The 18,424-nt window shown below is 37.4% G+C and overlaps 2 protein-coding genes across 2 annotated transcripts in view; one reads left to right on the top strand and one right to left on the bottom strand.

Moving 5' to 3' along the window:
* Nucleotides 1-324: 324 nt before the first annotated feature.
* On the top strand, nucleotides 325-2,894 carry LOC125228031 (mitochondrial inner membrane protease ATP23 homolog). The gene is made up of 5 exons (XM_048132472.1): nucleotides 325-654; nucleotides 734-779; nucleotides 854-935; nucleotides 1,507-1,731; nucleotides 2,104-2,894. Exons 1-5 carry the CDS (start codon nucleotides 423-425, stop codon nucleotides 2,296-2,298), a joined length of 780 nt encoding a protein of 259 aa, XP_047988429.1. The 5' UTR covers nucleotides 325-422; the 3' UTR covers nucleotides 2,299-2,894.
* A 4,499-nt stretch (nucleotides 2,895-7,393) lies between these two features.
* LOC125228258 (glycine receptor subunit alpha-4-like) overlaps nucleotides 7,394-18,424 on the bottom strand; it is a 60,054-nt gene continuing 49,023 nt past the window's right edge. Inside the window, 9 exon segments of the mRNA XM_048132756.1 lie at nucleotides 7,394-8,449; nucleotides 9,064-9,177; nucleotides 9,379-9,586; nucleotides 10,175-10,316; nucleotides 10,319-10,372; nucleotides 15,111-15,269; nucleotides 15,912-15,994; nucleotides 16,677-16,891; nucleotides 18,121-18,188. Of these exon segments, the coding sequence (XP_047988713.1) occupies nucleotides 8,231-8,449; nucleotides 9,064-9,177; nucleotides 9,379-9,586; nucleotides 10,175-10,316; nucleotides 10,319-10,372; nucleotides 15,111-15,269; nucleotides 15,912-15,994; nucleotides 16,677-16,891; nucleotides 18,121-18,188 (1,262 nt within the window). The 3' untranslated portion in view covers nucleotides 7,394-8,230.

Here is an 18,424-nt window from a genome sequence, read left to right as displayed (position 1 = left end):
AAAATAATGAATAACACCATAAAATTAGTACAGTTCAAACTGAAATTACATTAGAACTAACAAATCTGAACCATGTTATCAATGTGTTGCAGCTTCAATTTTTTTTTAATTGATTTTTTCGAATTTTAAGACTTCTAAAAAGGTCTGGTTTCGTTAGTTGTGAAATTATTTGTTACATTTGATAATGATACATGCAAAGGATAATACTTTAATATTAGTTTAAGAGTTACATATTTCATTGAATTTTAAACAACTTTTAAAATATTGTCTTTATCGACCCCATATATCTGTCAGTGTCACTGTCAAAATCATATGGTAACTTTTTGGCACTTGCGGCACTTATGTGAAGTTGTGAACCCTTGAATTCAGAAGTGCTCATATTAAATTTATAATAATTTTCCGTGCATTATTTATGTATAAAAATGTTTAGTAACGCAGCTGCCCCAGAACCAGAAAGTAAACCCAGTCCTGACGTTGGTACAACGACTACACAAGCTGGGGCCAAAAAGGAAGAAGCTTGGGGTTATGACTTGTATCCCGAGAGACGAGGAACATTTACCCCTAAAATAGGAAATATTCTTATTGGAAAAGAAGGAAAAGAAAATGTAGAGAAATTAAAATGTGAACAAAATGTTGTTGAGTGTGTTAAAACCAGTGAGTTTCAATATAAAGTATATTGGTGAATTTGTCTGGCGAATTATACAAAAATAAACGATGTTTTATTTTTCCTCAGGTCCTATCGTGAAGCTTATGATGAAAGCTCTTAAAAGCTCCGGATGGTCAGTTAAAAATTCAATTATTTATAAATATTTTGATAACATACAATTTCCTAAGAATGTAATTACTGTTACAGCCCTATAGACCTTCGGAGACATTTTTCATGTGAAGTGTGTGATTACTCTGTCAGCGGGGGCTATGATCCTGAGCTCAATCAGGTAATTTTAATTGTGGTGGTGTCATTCCCCTACACATTTGAATACGAAATAATGTGTTTCTCCTCTCTCAAATAATTGATTTAATTTGACCGAATTGATTTATTTCTTTTATAATCAGATTGTCAACTGGTGTTATGTGCTTAACCTCTTGTGTGCCGGATAATTTTATTCATATGGTTTCCTCATATGCGGATCTGCATTCTTTCACACGAGAGGTTAATGATTACAACACTATTGCATCATTCAGTTTCTTCAAATTTTAATTTGATTTTTCCTATCAATTTATAGGATACTAGCTTTTTCTCGCGGCTTCGCTCGCGTTAGAAAGTGACAAAAAGCCTATGTCACTCTCCATCCCTTCAACTATCTCCACTGAAAAAATTGCGTCAATTCGTCGCTCCGTTTTGCCTAGAAAGACGGACAAACAAACAGTCACACACACTTTCCCATTTATATTAGTATATGGATTGCAATATTTGCAATATAATGATAGGCAAGATGTTGGAAGCTGCAAATCCTAATAAGTATTTTTTGTCTTCTGGTATTTAAAAATGTTCTAATTGGCTTACAGATTGTAGTATGCCAGAATGTATCCACACGCAAGGGCATGGTTCAAGGCGTCCTGGTCCATGAGATGATACACATGTTCGACTACTGCCGGAACCAGCTGGACTTCAAGAATATGGAACATTTAGCTTGCTCAGAGATCCGAGCGGCAAACCTGACGCATTGCTCATTCACTAGTGCCTGGTCTCAGGGGGATGCTTCGTGGACTAAGATTAAGAAAGCTCATCAGGTTGGTAAATCTTCTAATAAAGACCAGAAGTACATTTTTTGAGTAGGCTTAGGTTAGTGATTTGTTGCTGCCTTGCATGGACGGGAACATTTACCATACTTTATTTGATTAACCCTCTGCCTGGCTCCATACAACCACGCAAGTATTGGATGCATATATTGCATAGTCTTTTGTAATGCATGGTGATGGTGAATACATACTTACATAAGAAAATCACCACTACTCATCCTTGCGTTATTCCGGCATTTGCCACTGCTCATGGGATTAAATCACAATAAATTTTGCACTTTTAATTAGTCCTGAAGCACACACAAGTAATTTACTTCAACAATTTATATTCCGAATGTAACTAATATTTATGTAACATTACAGGATTGCGTAAAAACGAAAGCTCTGTACTCAGTGTTGGCAGTGCGTCAAATCGGCAAAGCTGAGGCTGTGGACATCATCGAAAAGGTATTTCCAAAATGCTATGCAGACCTGGAACCCATAGGCAGACGGATACGTAGAAACTCTGATGATATGATCAGAGTGCTTAGAGATGCTTCTTACTATGGGTATGATTGATGCTTATCAGTATAGAATAAACATGACTATATCTGTATAGTGTATTTTTATCAAAAATATATTAAGGCCATTTTATTTATGTATACACATACCCCCTTATTTCATAAACGTTCACTAAAGTTATCAAGCCGATAAAGTTCGTTTGTCCCTTTCTATCACACCAATACGTCGGTAAGGGACAAACGAACTATATCGACTTACGTTTATGAATATGGGGATAGTATTTTATTGTTAGTTGTTAGGTATTTTTATTCAGAATGACAAGCTATTTCGATCCTAATGTGTGTCCTACTGACTATTAAAGATGGCCAGACCAGGACAATTCTGCAGCTGATGGTAGTTGGTACTCAAATGTGCCAAGAGGGCAACTAACAGAGAATAATCAGGACCCATGGTGCCCCATACCATTTTTCCATAATATTAGAATATTACCATTTTAATGTAAAAAAAAAAAATCCCTCTTATTTCTCCTGGATCGAAATTGATTATTATTCTGATTATTTAGAAATAAAATAATAAATAAATGGCCTTGTAGCTGAAGAGTAAATTGTATTAAGATTGTTGACATGTAGACAGGAATAAAATAGGCGTTGAATTTAAAATAATGTCTTTTATTTCATTATTTACAGAATCAACATTATTATTTAATTTACATTATTATTGCTTAAGAATTCGAAGTACTATTATATACAGCCCATTCCCATTTCATTTTACATTTGAGTAACAAGCATAGTGTTATAGAAAAGGCACAAATTGATGAGCTATGTATGTAGTTATAATTTCGAAGCTGTGTCTAAAATACCCTAGAATATTTGTAATAATTTGGCTTACAATATCATATTTACATCTAGATTTTATAGATTTAAATGGTTCCTTCGTCTTTACTTAAGGCATGAATATGCAATAATAGTCACATTTATTTTATCAAGACATTATAGCAGTAGTTCTGGATTTGGTCGAGATATGATCTCACTTATAAACTTACCTATACTCTTGCAAACAAAAAAGGCGGGAAATTAAAAAAAATATGTAGGTAGGTTACAACGTAATTCTTTAGCTCCTACGTTAAAAAAAATCCGCCTGTCAAACTTTACTTGCCAGAGTATACATACATTTGTCAAGCTCAGAAAAGAAAATGTTGTTTGTGCAACAAGACTTAAGAGAGAATAGTTTATTTTTTGCTGCCAGTGATTTTATTTTTGGGTATAGCGAGTGTACAAAGTTCGAGGTGCATGTAACCGTAGTCTCGTTGCACACACAACTTTCCGTCTAAGCTGTGATAACATAAACAGGTGAAATATAAAAAAAAAATCTTATTCATAAAACAAGTTGCGTGATATAAAAATATTTTTTCTGTGCTCTATAAGCGCTGTTAGCCATGTCTAAGAATACTTAATTATGTCTGTCCTCAAATTAATCCATAATTAATTACGACACGTCGTTTCGCCTTTACGAAGTATTTTCTGATTTTGGATAACCCTTAGTTACCGGCTATCGGATATCAGAGTTACAGATGACGTCATGCTCCACGGCAGCGCCACCTTAGCTTTGATGAACATAAACATATGGGAAAATATCTATATAAAGTCTATAAATTTCTAGACTAGTTAAAAAAATATCTATGTTTCTAGTTTCGTCGTGAGCTCTTATACATTGTGGCGCTGCTGTAGAGCATACTCCACAGCAGCGCCACCATAAAATATCAATTACTGCATATGGTACAGGCACGTATATGGCTTAAAATAATTCTATAACAATTCTATATTGACCTTGCTTACGAAATCCCTACTTTTATTTTGCATTTAGGAAAATACGATGCCACAAACCTTTTGTAAGAAATAATTATCGCAGCGCCTTATTGAAAATCTCGGCAAAATTGTTAGTGTGTTTGCCTTGATTTTTTATTAAGGCGCTGCGATAATTATTTGTTATAAAAGATTTGTGGCATCGTATTTTCCTACAAGCAAAATAAAAGTAGGGATTTTGTAAGCTAGGCCAATATAGAATTGTTATAGAATTATTTGAAGCCATATACGTGCCTGTACCATATGCAGTAATTGATATTTTATGGTGGCGCTGCTGTGGAGTATGCTCTACAGCAGCGCCACAATGTATAAGAGCTCACGCCGAAACTAGAAACATAGATATTTTTTTAACTAGTCTAGAATTTTATAGACTTTATATAGATATTTTCCCATATGTTTATGTTCATCAAAGCTAAGGTGGCGCTGCCGTGGAGCATGACGTTACAGATGTAGTGCGGAAAGCTTTTCCTTCGATTTTTTTCCGGAAACGTTCGTATTTGTCATCAAACCCTTATGTACCTTCGATTGCAGCGCCACTTGTCTTTTCTTTTATAGGTGCACTTCTGATACTAAAAGCTTTCGCTTTTTACCTCTAATCTCCATAGTATTTGACATGCTAGTTCAGACAGCGTCAGTATGTCTTGTACTGAGACTGACTGAAATAGCATGACACGTTCGTACGTTTCCGTAAAAATACGAAGGAAAAGCTTTACGCACTACATCTGCAGCGTCACTTACAGTTTGCCACAAAAAGAGTAGAAAAGGGGCGCCACTGTCTATGTAAACCGTATTGCACGTGGCAACTATTTTGACACTTCTGTATGAAAAGTACCTAAGTGTTACTATGATAAAAAAATAGTTCTATTTCTACTCTTTTTTGCCAAGCTATAGTGTGTTGCCTTGAATAATGAGAGCAAAGACTTTATCGCTAGCACTGGAGCGCCCTGATAGTACGATTCTTCTCCGAGAGACGCACTACCTAGCCATCTTTTTATAATTATATAAGTATTTACCAGAGATGGAAGGGTAGTCTATCCCGCAGGCAAGATACTCTCATCGGCCCAATTCGAACTTATGGGCTTTTAGCTCTACTGCCATATACCCGACCCGTACGAGTCTCCAATGGAAATAATATCTGACGTATCCTAAAGTTCGAATAGGAACGACTGTCGCGACACTCCTGTTCTGAGCCGATAGCGAGACCAGTGTCTGTTAGGGAAAATCAACTTGTTAACTTATCTCTATACCACCGATGTCTTTGTCTATCGTTAATACTATACCTACATTAATTTGTGCTAAATTTTATAACGCGCGATGTCAGCAAGCAAACAGTCTTGATACTTGCTTGAGCTACACACAGAGCCTCTTAAAATCACAGGAGTATGTACTTAAATAAAAGCAGAAATCTTGAGAATTTCGCCCGCGTCTGTATCATAGTTGCTGTTTTTTAGCTGACAACACTTCTCTGAAGATAGTTTTGGGAAAAAATAATAAAGCATATATTCATATTCAACTGATAGGTCCTTCATAATTATGGCCCACAGATAGTAATATTTAAGATTACCAGTACACCAGACCAGATTATTTGCAAAAGGTAAGGTAGGTACACAGAATATCGAACTTCTGGAAAATTTAATCAGTGTTTATTCGTTATAATAATCACCATGTCGCTGCTAGGATGTATAGTTTCTAAGGTGTAGGATGTAGGTGTGTACGGCGCCTTTTCATACTGTCCACAGCGGCGCATAGCTAAAGCTAGGAACATACTACGCGGACGTCCGCGGTCGATCAGCGTGCACGGTCTTCGGGACGTGGCTTCGGCTAACCAAAACATCCAGCGAGCCAGATTTCGATCGGACGTCCGTGCGCTCAAGGCCACGTCCACGACCGACGACCGATAGTTTGCACGGTTAAGTGTATATTCATTGTCTAGATCCGCGTCCGCGGTCGCGCGACGGCGGACGTCCGCGTAATATGTTCCTAGCTTTAGAAACCCCTGGCCTGTATCGATATCGTTTCGGGCATCCAATTAAATAAAACGGCTTTAAACGCAGCACGTATAATGTCTCATTAAGGCTTTAATATAAAGGCCTTTTCGCATAATCGTCTTTTATCTAAATACACAGATTTGGGCACATACTGAAACACTTTGTAAAGTAATAGGTGCTTACTACAAAATTAAGTACTGCGTATTTTGACTAGATTGGAAAACTTATTTAACTTAATCATAATTTAAATCTAAGCGATAAGATTTAACAAACTTATGTACATAATCTACACAGTATAAATTCTTACTGAGCAGTCTTACTACATTATTATAATATTATAAAAGTTGTTGACAATCGAATTCGCTGTATCAGGCGAAGAACGAATAATATAGCCAATATCTTAACAAAGAGGTCCCTGTGCCTATGTAAAACACTTATATTATACTGTATACAATATGACTGTACCTAACTCAGATTTTTAGAACTCGAAAAGTACATAGTATATTTGCAGAGCAATTCCAGAATAGCAGTTGACCAGACCATTGCAAACCGGGTTATGACTTTACTTCTCTCGTGGTATAAAAGTGCAGCGCGCCATTTTTTAAAAGGCGGTCTTCTTAGAACATTTTCTTAGCAGTAGTATCAGGTATAATAATTTCACCACTACGCAAAACATCTGAGCAAACTTATGAGCAAATTTGCCAATAAGTTGAATGGTCCCTTAAAATTATGTTAGGTTAGGTAGGTAATATTAAAAAGGATATACTTATTGAACATTTGTGGCTATTTTTTTTTTAAAGGAATCATTGTATGTCGATCAGGCGGTCTAGCACGGGTTGCGTTACAACTAGAGCGACTTGTAATAGGTACTAAGTACTTAAAAGTACATTAACACTTAAACATGTACATGTACCATCTTATGTAAACATACAATTTATGGCAAATAAATGAAATGAAAATAGTATGGACCCACGCTCGAGACCGCAAGTTGTGTTAAACCGACAGGTAAGTACCAGTCGAAAGTTGTATTTTAACCGAAATATTTAAATTTAATTACCTACCTTAATTAATTGTGGTATTTCCAGATGTTTAGTCAGTTTCTTTGTACAAAACATTAGAGAAGTATTTTCATATAAAAGTCTGTGAATGTCACAGAATTTCACCACCCTCTTTCTTCCCGTGGGTGTCGTAGAATTAGGTAAATGTCCATCACAGTTTCGTTTTCTTTCAACCCCTTATTTGCCAGTCACCCCTTTATCATGCGTGATTGTATGTTAATGTATGTATGTATGTATGTATGTAATTATTAGTCAAAGTGAGAATTAGGTATGTCCCTCCAGTCAATCCATGTTAACTCTGCACCTTGTTTCACAGCTTGTGAAGTTAGCATAAACGGCAAATTTCTATGAATAATCACCTCCACACTTTGTGCTGTAAGTATGTACGATTTTTATTTAGATTGATATGGGTTCCTAGGTAGTATAACTACAATTTTTGTTACAAAGGCACAAGACTTGGTTCTGGACGGTTGTTATTATTGTTGCATGTAGATACCAGTTAGTTTACTCGCAGACAAACTTTGAGACACAGATTTTGACTGGTGATGTCTCTTGGCACTTCCAAAAAGTGATACTAACAAGTAAGATTAAAATTTAATGATTTGTATATTGTCAAGCTACTTAAGCATCACTCAAAATCCGTGGCAATACCTAAACATAGGATATGTACCTACATTTGTCAATGTAGGAGTCATCTTTGTTCTTCTATATCTTAATTTAAATATTGTCCTACAGCGTCGTCAAGCATAAGTAAGTACCTACAGCAAGCTGCAGAGTTATCTAAGTTACCCTCCCTGCATAGAATTTTATTCTTTAGCAGGGGGTATAACTTTTTGCAGTTTACTGTAGTGTAATAATAGCGAGATATAATTTTATCAAATTATCCTAAGTATTTTATACTATTACGGAACACTTGAAGATAATTCTAATTATTATTAATTTCGTTGTAAAATTAACCTAACTTACATAGATCGTACTTAGTAAACAAACGTTGTATAGTCGACTAGCATTTGTCTAACAATATTTACAATTAACACAACGTCTCGCACAGGCACTTCACATTGTAAATCGTTTGTCACTTTCACTTCTGCGCGTGCCGGTGCACTTCACTTAGGTACGTGGTCCAGTATATGATAGCGAAGAGTACGAAACAGCACGGGAAGAGCATGAGTGCGTAGCGGTCGAGCGCGCCGTGCTGCGCGCCGCAAAACATGATGCCTCTGTCGATGCACGCGCCCACCCGCGCCAGCGGACCTTGGCCAGCGCGACTGCCCAGCGACTCCATGATCGGCGGCGAATCCTACCGGACAAAATACTATAGTACACACAACAGCCACCCGGTAAACGCTCAGACCCGAGCCACCTCCTCGAGCCTACTTTACACATCAAGGCCTAACATGCGCCGCAAGCTGTGCACTAGATATACACATAACATTATTTGCTACGTAAGCGTATTAGGGCCTACCTACTTGAGCATCTAGTACAGTACTTACACGGTGTCAATAGCGACAGTAAAGATGAAGAAATTTCAGGAATTAGTCTAGTCTTGCGCGTGATTTCGACTGTCTCACTACAATTAATCTTCCTATTCCTAGACGTGACCGTCTACGACCTGCAATGAGCGTTAGCCACACGGTGCGGTGCCTATAATTTATCTTTACCTTACTACTTGATCTTGACTCAGTTCCGATCCTATTTTTTCTCCAATTCCTTTTCCCCGAGAGGGATGACTAAAAATTGGTCACTTTTAAAACATAATTTATGCAACATCCTAAACACACAGAGCAAACGTTAGTGGCACGGTTATGCCTACCGAATGAACGTTATTCGCAAAAAATTCTACAAAATGCAAACTACACAGTATTAAACATACAAAAATCTAAAGGCGTGTTACATGAGTTGTTCAATATTTACCCTCGAGATGGTCTGGTTGCCGAGCTGCTGCTTGAGTCCCTCGTCCTCCACACTGAGGGTCGGCGAGAACACTCCGCCCTGTGGGGTGCCTGTCACGGGAGTGCAACTCAACCTCTGGAATCGCAAGAAAATAATTTATGGCCTGGGGTCAACCGCATGCACGTCCGACAAAATACAGTTGACCCGCTTTCGGGCATTGAGATCCACTCACGTCTCATGGCGGATTGTGTGAGATGTAGCAAAATAAGCGATCTATCAAGAATAAAATGGAGTGAAAGGCTACTCATGCATCTATCTTAGTATAGTACTCCGTACCTGATGGTTGACGTGTAGAGGTGGTGGCGCTAGTTGCACGGCGGAGGCGGCGCGGCGCATGTCGGCGCGGCGGCGGCACCAGCTCTTGTCGTAGCGGATGCCGAACAGCACCACGAAGTACTCAAGCAGCGCCAGGAACACGAATATCGTGCACGAGATCAGCCACACTTCTATGCACTTCAGCTCGAGCGCATCGGGTGAGTTTGTACTGGAAATTGAGAAGCACAAATTAATAACGATACAATACAAACCGGTAACTTTCGTTTTGACTTATAAAACATAATATATGTAGGTATTTTAGCAGCCTCGAGCAATGTGACCAGCTAATAAAGAATGTCAATGATGTTCCAGTGTTCTTAAAGTATCTTGGTTATTCTTTAAGATGCTCTTAAAGTTTTATTATTCAAGTTTAAGGAAGGAAAAATACCCGAGCAGATGATGACGCACAACAACTGTAGAAGCTAGCTTTTTAAGAAGTAGATATAAAAAAGTTAAAAGCTAGGCACTCACCTGACCGTGTCAAACATGGTGATAAGAGACAGCAGAGTAGTCACAAGTAACACCATTCACTCAGGCAAGATCTGAGTATGACGCAGAAGCTGCCCCATGAGATGACGACAAACAGTGACGAGCACATAGCTCTCTAAGAGGTAGCTGCTCTTAAAAGTTAAGTCCTCACCTGACTGTGTCAAACATGGTGACAAGAGACAAAAGCTTCCCCAGGAGAGGATTACAAACAGTGGTGAAAGTAGGTAACTTTCCAAGAGGTAACTGCTCTTAATAGTTGAGTACTCACCTGACTGTGTCAAACATGGTGACAAGAGACAGCAGAGTAGTCACAAGCAGCACCATTCGCCCAGGCACGATCTCTGGTATCACGCAGAAGCTTCCCCATGAGATGATGACAAACAGCGACGAAGGTAGGTAGCTCTCCAGAGATACCCTCGCAGCTCCCGTGATAGCGTCATCTGCAGCCGCGCTGCCGAATGCTCGCCTAGAGGCATAACAAATAGGTAGGTAGGTTCTAAATGTAGACACAAGAAAATTCTAGATAATTTATTATCAGAAAGAAGTCATAGTAGCGTAGCAGAACATTACCAATTGGTTAGGTAAAGTTTTTGGAAGACTGGAAAATAATATATATTTCTGCTAGAATACGTTATAAGGATCACGGAAAGGTGGCTCTTTTATTTTTATTTCGTATTATTTATCTTTTTTTAAGTGACCGAAATGACGTTTGTGAAATTTAATGGCATATGAGGTAACCATGCCTTTGCGGTTGCAAAAATGTACGGAATTAGAAAAAAAAAGCTGTGTCACTTAGCTGTCATTGGTGTTTTTTTTAATTTCATATATTCAGAACGTGCTAATGCATTGTCACAAACGTCATTTCGGTTAGTTTAAAAATGATAATTAAATAAAAACCGGCCAAGTGCGAGTCGGACTCGCGCACCGAGGGTTCCGTACAAACCTGCAAGGTTTACAAAGTTCGTTCATTACGACAATCGAGTCATAACTATGGTATTTTTATTGCAAAATGAAATTCATAACATTACAATGGGGAAAGATGGAGGAGCATAAATTTAAGACAAAGATCTCTTTATCGTTTAAGTAATCCTTTATTTTATATTAACACATATCATTTATCTATAATAATATAACTGAAACACTTATACTAGCCTTGCAGCAGACTTGCGAAAGTTCTTTTATTAAAGTTATTTATTTACTAAGTTTTTTAGTCACTATTTAGAAATCTGGTTCAAAAATATTAATTAAGTATTAAATTTGAACCAGACCTGTAAATGGTGACTGAAAAAGTTAAGTGGTCTTTAGGTTTTAATTCCCTTGCGTGTAGTTGCGAGTTTCAAAATATGCGGTATCAATGGTGGTACTTTTGCGTTTTGCGTTTTTGCGTTGACTTAGAATTTTTTTTTTCACGGGTTAAAGGCAATTAGATCTAAGTATTTGATAAGAATTTCAACTTGATAGCTCTACGCGTTCATGAGGAAAAAAGTAATAAGTTTATATTTATTAAAAAAATATATATTTTGTAATGTAACTAAAAATTTAAGGTTTTCGGAATTTTTCCTTTATGTGTGCTATAAAACGTTGCTTCATGCCAAATTTCAAGATTCTAGGTCGACTGGAAGTACCCTTTAGGTTTTGATTCCCTTGCGAGTACTTGCGAGTTTCAAAATATGCAGCTTAAATTGCTGTTTCTTTTGATTGCGTTGACATAGAAGTTTGATTTTGTTACAGCTTAAAGGTATTATAGACCTGAGTATTTGGTATGAATTTCAATTTAATACCTCTACGCGTTTATGAGGAAATGGGTAGTAAGGTTAAAATTATTAAAAAAAATATATTATGTGATGTAACTAAAAATTTATGGTTTTCGTAATTTTTCCTTTATCTATGCTATAAGACGTTGCTTCGTACCAAATTTCAAGATTCTGAGTTCACGGGAAGCACCCTGTAGGTTTTGATTGCCTTGCAAGTGTCGAAAATTTGCGGCATAAACGGCTGTATCTTTTGATTGCGTTGGCTTAGAAGTTTGATTTTTTCACAGCTTCAAGGGACAGTAGACCTGAGTAATTGATATAAATTTCAGCTTCATACCTCCACGCGTTCCTGAGAAAAAGGGTCTTGACAGACGGACGGACGGACGGACAGACGGACAACAAAGTGATCCTATAAGGGTTCCGTTTTTCCTTTTGAGGTACGGAACCCTAAAAATACTACGAAATAAAAATAAAAGAGTCACCTTTCCGTGATCGTTATAACGTACACTATCAGAAAAATATAGGTACAATTTGTCTATCTTCAAAAAACCGGCCAAGAGCGTGTCGGGCCACGCTCAGTGTAGGGTTCCGTAGTTTTCCGTATTTTTCTCAAAAACTACTGAACCTATCAAGTTCAAAATAATTTTCCTAGAAAGTGTTTATAAAGTTCTATTTTTGTGATTTTTTTCATATTTTTTAAACATATGGTTCAAAAGTTAGAGGGGGGGGACGCACTTTTTTTTCCTTTAGGAGCGATTATTTCCGAAAATATTAATATTTTCAAAAAACAATCTTAGTAAACCCGTATTCATTTTTAAATACCTATCCAAAAATATATCACACGTTGGGGTTGGAATGAAAAAAAATATCAGCTCCCACTTTACATGTAGGGGGGGTACCCTAATAAAACATTTTTTTCCATTTTTTATTTTTGCACTTTTTTGGCGTGATTGATATACATATTGGTACCAAATTTCAGCTTTCTAGTGCTAACGGTTACTGAGATTATCCGCGGACGGACGGACGGACGGACGGACGGACGGACGGACAGACAGACATGGCGAAACTATAAGGGTTCCTAGTTGACTACGGAACCCTAAAAACTTTACCTACCCAATTGTCATGCAAAGAAGTCTGTTTCATAAAATAAAATTCAGGTGTTTCACTGTTCGGACACCTAAACAAAATCTAGATCTTTGGTTTTTATCAAGCTACCTATAACTGTATGACTTCCCTCTGATTTAGTTCTGGTGGACTTTAATACAAGTAGAAGTGTTTCGTTGCTATCACGAGTGGAGACGAAAGGTTCAATTACCATTTACTAGTGATCGTAGGTACATGTGCCTGACTTCTATTCTATATGTATTTTACCAAAAGTTACTGTTAGGTAACTAATACTTAATAGTTATTTATTTTACAAGGGGGCAAAGTTGTTGTTTAACCGCACGTGCCAATATTCCCGAGCAAGCGAAAGATTCCAATATTCAACCGCGAGCGTAGCGAGTGGTTCAAAAATTGGAATTTTGAGCGTTGCGAGGGTCTCAAGGCACGAAGGTTAAACAAAATTTGCCGCCGAGTGAAACAAAAAAAAATTCACCACACCAACACGAACAAAATACTGACTCTAAAACATGAAACTAAATCAAATTTATCAATTTATTTAATTATTTATTATTCAAAATCATCATTTATAGGTAAATTCTACCAGCCAGCTAAAGATATTCAAAATTTGTATGAAATTCCTTTGCATTCTTGTTGATAAAATGCAATTTTGCTATCTGTTTTCGAATACCAAAGTAAGCCTTTATCAGTTGGTCTGGTGAAAATGCTATTTTAATTCTCATTATCTACTCTATGACTCAACATATACTCAACATTTTATTTCTAAACTATTAACTAAAAGTGACTACGATTTAAATTTATTTTACTTATTACCTAAGTCTTCCACCAACATGTGCTCATCATCTATAAAACTAAGACAGGACACAATAAAACATCAGTATTGTTAACGACATGTCACAAAACTACCCACCAAGCTCACACACTATGATTATGAAAACATATATATTAGAAGAGTAACAGATACTAACAAATAAATAACCGAACATAACAGAAAGGTATCATTTTCTAGGCGCGGATGACGATGATACAGCAAATATGCAAGTTTGTGTGAAATTATATGTCGTTGTTGACAAAATAATTGTAATATTGTGTGTCATCCGAACCCAGCGTGCGTAGCCGATTGCACAAACGCCCACGAAACGAAACGCTCGAAGATATCTATCTCTATCGCTCTTGCGTATTGGCGCGACAGAGCCTGACTACCTTTCGCGGCGTTTCGTTTTCATTTCGGGTCGTAGAAATGCCATTCGGTTACGGGGCCAGAGTACCTGCGTCATGCTAGCGGCAAGCGACAGCGCGTAGCAGTATAGAATTAGTAGTTCGACCGAGCGTGAAACAGTTTTGACAGTATCTAGCACAAATTATTAGGTAAAACGGCTTAGGCATAAGATTACCTACTTAATTTGTATTCACAAAATAACCATTTAACAAAGATTCGACCCCGGTCGAGTTCAGAATCAGAAGATAACACTAAAAAAAAAACTTTTAGAGGTAAAATAGAAAGAAGTTTTGGAGCTAATATACAAAATTTAATTTTTATAATGATAACGCTGTCTTGGCATTCCGACACCCAATACATTTAACAAAATTCAACTATACTGATTATTTCCAAATTGCGTTTTTTGAGTTTTCACTAGGCTCCACTTTAAGCGTGCGACTTTCAATCCGGAGGTCGCGGGTTCGAACCCCGGCTCGTACCAATGAGTTTTTCGGAACTTAGGTATGTGCGAAATGTCAGTTGATATTTGCCACTCGCTTTTCGGTGAAGGAAAACACCGTGAGGAAACCGGACTAATTCCAATAAGGCCTAGTTACCCTTCGGGGTGGAAGGTCAGATGGTAGTCGCTTTCGTAAAACTAGTGCCTTCGCCAAATCTTGGGGTTGGTTATCAAAGCAGACCCCAGGCTCCTATAAGCCGTGGCAAATGCCGGGATAACGCAAGGACGATGATGATGACTAGGCTCCATTTTCCCTCTACAGGTCTCCAATAAAACATTTTTGGAACTTAGGCTTTGTTGGGATTTGCAACTTTGCAAGTTTTGAGTTTGAGTAGTTAACGCTATATTTATGCCTCTTTCTCAAACAGTTTTGAAGTAGGTATGAGAATTGCTTGAAAAGGAATTTCAGAAGCACGACTTTGACACAAGTGTAGGGATTGAAAAAGCAAGCTATACGTAAGTATATAGCTGCACCACCTTGTTGAAACATTTCGTTAAAGGGAATCGCTACCTATCAAAATGTTCACCACTCGGTCCTAAATTGTATACGTACATGATTAGTGATTTATGAGGCGCAAACTTAAGCGCAAAGCAATAAATATACATTTACCTTCACCATATTGGGCAATATGTTTACTTTTGTCAGTAGTGAAGCTGACTACGTATTTGGGCAGGCGGAACTGGTTGCGCTGCCCGCCAGCCAGCCGCCAGCCCAGCCACGGAGGGATCTCCCGCCACTCGAATCTCACGTACTCTGATGTGTACTTGTCTGGAAACAGGTTAGGTTATGATCAGTTATGATATATATTGAAATATGAAGACCTTCGAACAGCAGCTTACATATACCATAAAAGGTAGGTACACACATTTACCACAAAATGTGCCCGACTCAGCATGGCGTTAGGCTCGAAGGGCCAATGCTGATCTTCCGTCGGGGCCATAGCAAGTGACACCTACCTACGCTTTAGTCACGAAACATTTAAGAAAACGGGGTTTATGACATATAGGGACAGAGGTGCTAAAGAAACATAAATATTTAAAAAAGACTTGCATGCATTTACAACAAAATTAATATCACATACGTACTCAAATATAATTTTATGTTAACAGCAAGAATGACATGTTTAGAAACCAAAAATCACCATAGAACAGATAATAACTTAAGGAGGTATTGAGATAATTAGATTTGTGACAGGCGGACGAACAGAGAGACAGAGTCGCACAGGGCACAGGAAGGATTCATTGTAATTTTGGTACTAAACCCTAAAAACGTAATGATGCTACGCATGAGCTCATAATCATTTTTAAGTTCAAAAAGTAGGTAAGTACTCGAACATTACAAACAATATAATATAATTATTAATACAAACTCTCAGTAATTATAAAATTTACTTCTTTCAATAATACTTACAGCTGCTAAAATCAATGTTGCAGGTTTGCACGTCTAAAGGGTATAACACGAAGTCCATCTCGCATTTTATTGTTATCGTCGCGCTAAAATAAATACAAAACACTTTATTTTCGCACAAATCAAATCTTAATCACACATGTCTAGTCCATTAACCGATCACATAACATGTAGCGAAACACTTTTCATTTTTCCGGCCGTTGTAAATTGAAAGAAAGTTGTCAACGACATTAGATACAATATAGCTAGTTTTATATCGACATAAAAAAAAATAACGCATTCCACATGTCTGCTTGAATCAAGGTCAAATTAAAATCAAGGTAATAAATAAGTACCTTCTTGTTTAAGTATTACTTTGTTTTTAATTTTATTACCAAGCAACTTTTTAAATATAAAGAATCACTTTTAATGTGTGCTCGACATTGAATACAAAAGGAATATAAAAATATGTTGGACTTTAAAATTTGTTTTTAAGGTGTAAATATGGCATCAATTTTCTACGTAAGGTAAGGTGCGGGAAGGTTGAAGGTATTTTCATGCGGGATAAGATGGAAAGCCGCCCTTGCAATGCTTCGTTATACTGAACATATATATTCTTACCCCTCAAGAAAAACCCTTCAATCTTCCCCCATTTTACCTTACTTAGATCTAAAACGTTAAAAGTAACTAAAGTAAAAATAAAAATACCAATATGATACAGTTTTTTGTGAAAGTCTGTTTAAAATATCATTATCTGCATATATCAATAAATATTGTCAAAAGACGAACCCAATACTGACTGAGACGGTGCTATTCCTATAAAGCCTGAGCGAGGCCATCTCCTGCAGCACGGACAGGATCCTCATGGTCTGCAGCTGCCAGATGTACAGGTCCGGCGTCCAGATCAGCTGGCGGAACTCCCAGGGCAGGTCTATGGACTCCATGCCCACTTTTAGCCGGGGGTCCTTCCAGGATACTTGTAGGAACACGTCCAGGGTTATCTCCTGGAATAGAAATGTGTATTTGAAATTAATATCGTCGAGGAGAAGAAAACATGGGTCACCGCTTATAAAAATTGAAAACGAAAGCGGGTAAACAAATATTCGAATGAGTCGAACTGAGCGATTAGTTTCGAAGACTAAAAGCCAGTCGGCGTAGCCGAATGGGAATCGTCGACGCCAGACGCCGACAGAAATTCAGTCTGGCTCTGTGGCCCCAATACGCAAGAGCGTTAGAGATAGATAGCTACGATACAGATATTATCGTGAGCGCTTGTGCAATTGTGCATTTGGCTTCGCACCAACTACAACTGACGGTTTGATAAACTCTACTCAGCCGTGAAAGTGGTAAATTTAAGAACAGGTACTTTATTGCACATTGAAACCGTGAAAAATGAATGACTGTCGCTTAACAGAAATAGCCAGGTTAAAAAACCTTTGTAAAATAGGTACATTTAATCCTCCAGCTTTTTTAAAGGGTCACTATCAAGTTTATCTTATCGCTAAACGACTATTTCGGCTAGATGTCAGAAAATGTAAATATACAGTCAGCATAAAGTCAATTCAGCTGGGATGACTTGAAAGTAGAATACTCAATCACCAAAAAGTTAATTTAACTGGATGGCTAAGACTTAGAATGAATGAATAGCCAAACGTCTGGAAATATACATATTCCGTATGATTAGCATATCTAAAAAGTCAAAAGTGAAATTAGTTAATTGACGTCAACACAGAACGATACAGTAGCAAAACGTCCGGAAATATAATGTGTCATGGACGTCATGGTTTATAATAAATATGTAACAGTTCTTATTAACAGTGCGAGAAGGTTTGAATTCTCAAGGCACTTAAGCATTTTAAAACCAGACGTTTTGCTAACGGATCGTTTGGCGTTTATTCTTTTTAGCAATAAAAACATTAAACAATCCAGACTTTTTGCTCCTCGACTGTTTAGCGTTCATGTCTGTTTTGTAATACAGACATTCGAAGATGAAGATGTTTTGCAGTTAGATCATTTTAAATTGTTACGTTTTAAGATCCAGACGTTTTGCTAAAGACGCATTTAGCATTCATGTCTACGTAGCCACAAAGACATAACACAATCCAGACATGTCAGCTATATAGTCTTTTAGCGATAAGGTAAATTTAATAGTGACCCTTTTTAAAGACTGTGTATGTTAGAAGGACTGGGTAGGTAAGGCTTATAAAATTAAAATAAGGCGACATATATTTACCTCCTTATTCTCATCCACTCCCGAAACACGGTTGACATTGAGCCCTATGAACACGGTGGTGTTCTTTCCTGAAAATAAAACAAGGATCGTTACATTACACGTGTGTCATATGTAGGGCAGACCGAGATAAGTCGTGTCAATGTGGATTTTTGGGAACTTTCTTCATTCGTCTTTTTTAGGGTTCCGTACCTCAAAGAGGAAAAACGGAACCCTTATAGGATCACTCGTGTGTCTGTCTGTCCCTCTGTTACAGCCGATTTCTCCGAAACTACTGGACCGATTTACTTGAAATTTGGTACACATA

Source organism: Leguminivora glycinivorella, chromosome 7, assembly GCF_023078275.1.
Source record: "Leguminivora glycinivorella isolate SPB_JAAS2020 chromosome 7, LegGlyc_1.1, whole genome shotgun sequence".
Classification (NCBI taxonomy): Eukaryota; Metazoa; Arthropoda; class Insecta; order Lepidoptera; family Tortricidae; genus Leguminivora; species Leguminivora glycinivorella.
The sequence above is the reverse complement of the archived record's forward strand: the minus strand, read 5'-3'. Positions and strand labels throughout refer to the sequence as shown.

What these genes read in the sequence shown, in the direction of transcription:
- LOC125228031 (XM_048132472.1), top strand. Translation starts at nt 423, where the DNA reads ATGTTTAGTAACGCAGCTGCCCCAGAACCAGAAAGTAAACCCAGTCCT. An exon ending in TGTTGAGTGTGTTAAAACCA is followed by an intron (nt 655 to 733) that starts GTGAGTTTCAAT and finishes ATTTTTCCTCAG; the next exon opens with GTCCTATCGTGAAGCTTATG. An exon ending in AGATTAAGAAAGCTCATCAG is followed by an intron (nt 1,732 to 2,103) that starts GTTGGTAAATCT and finishes GTAACATTACAG; the next exon opens with GATTGCGTAAAAACGAAAGC.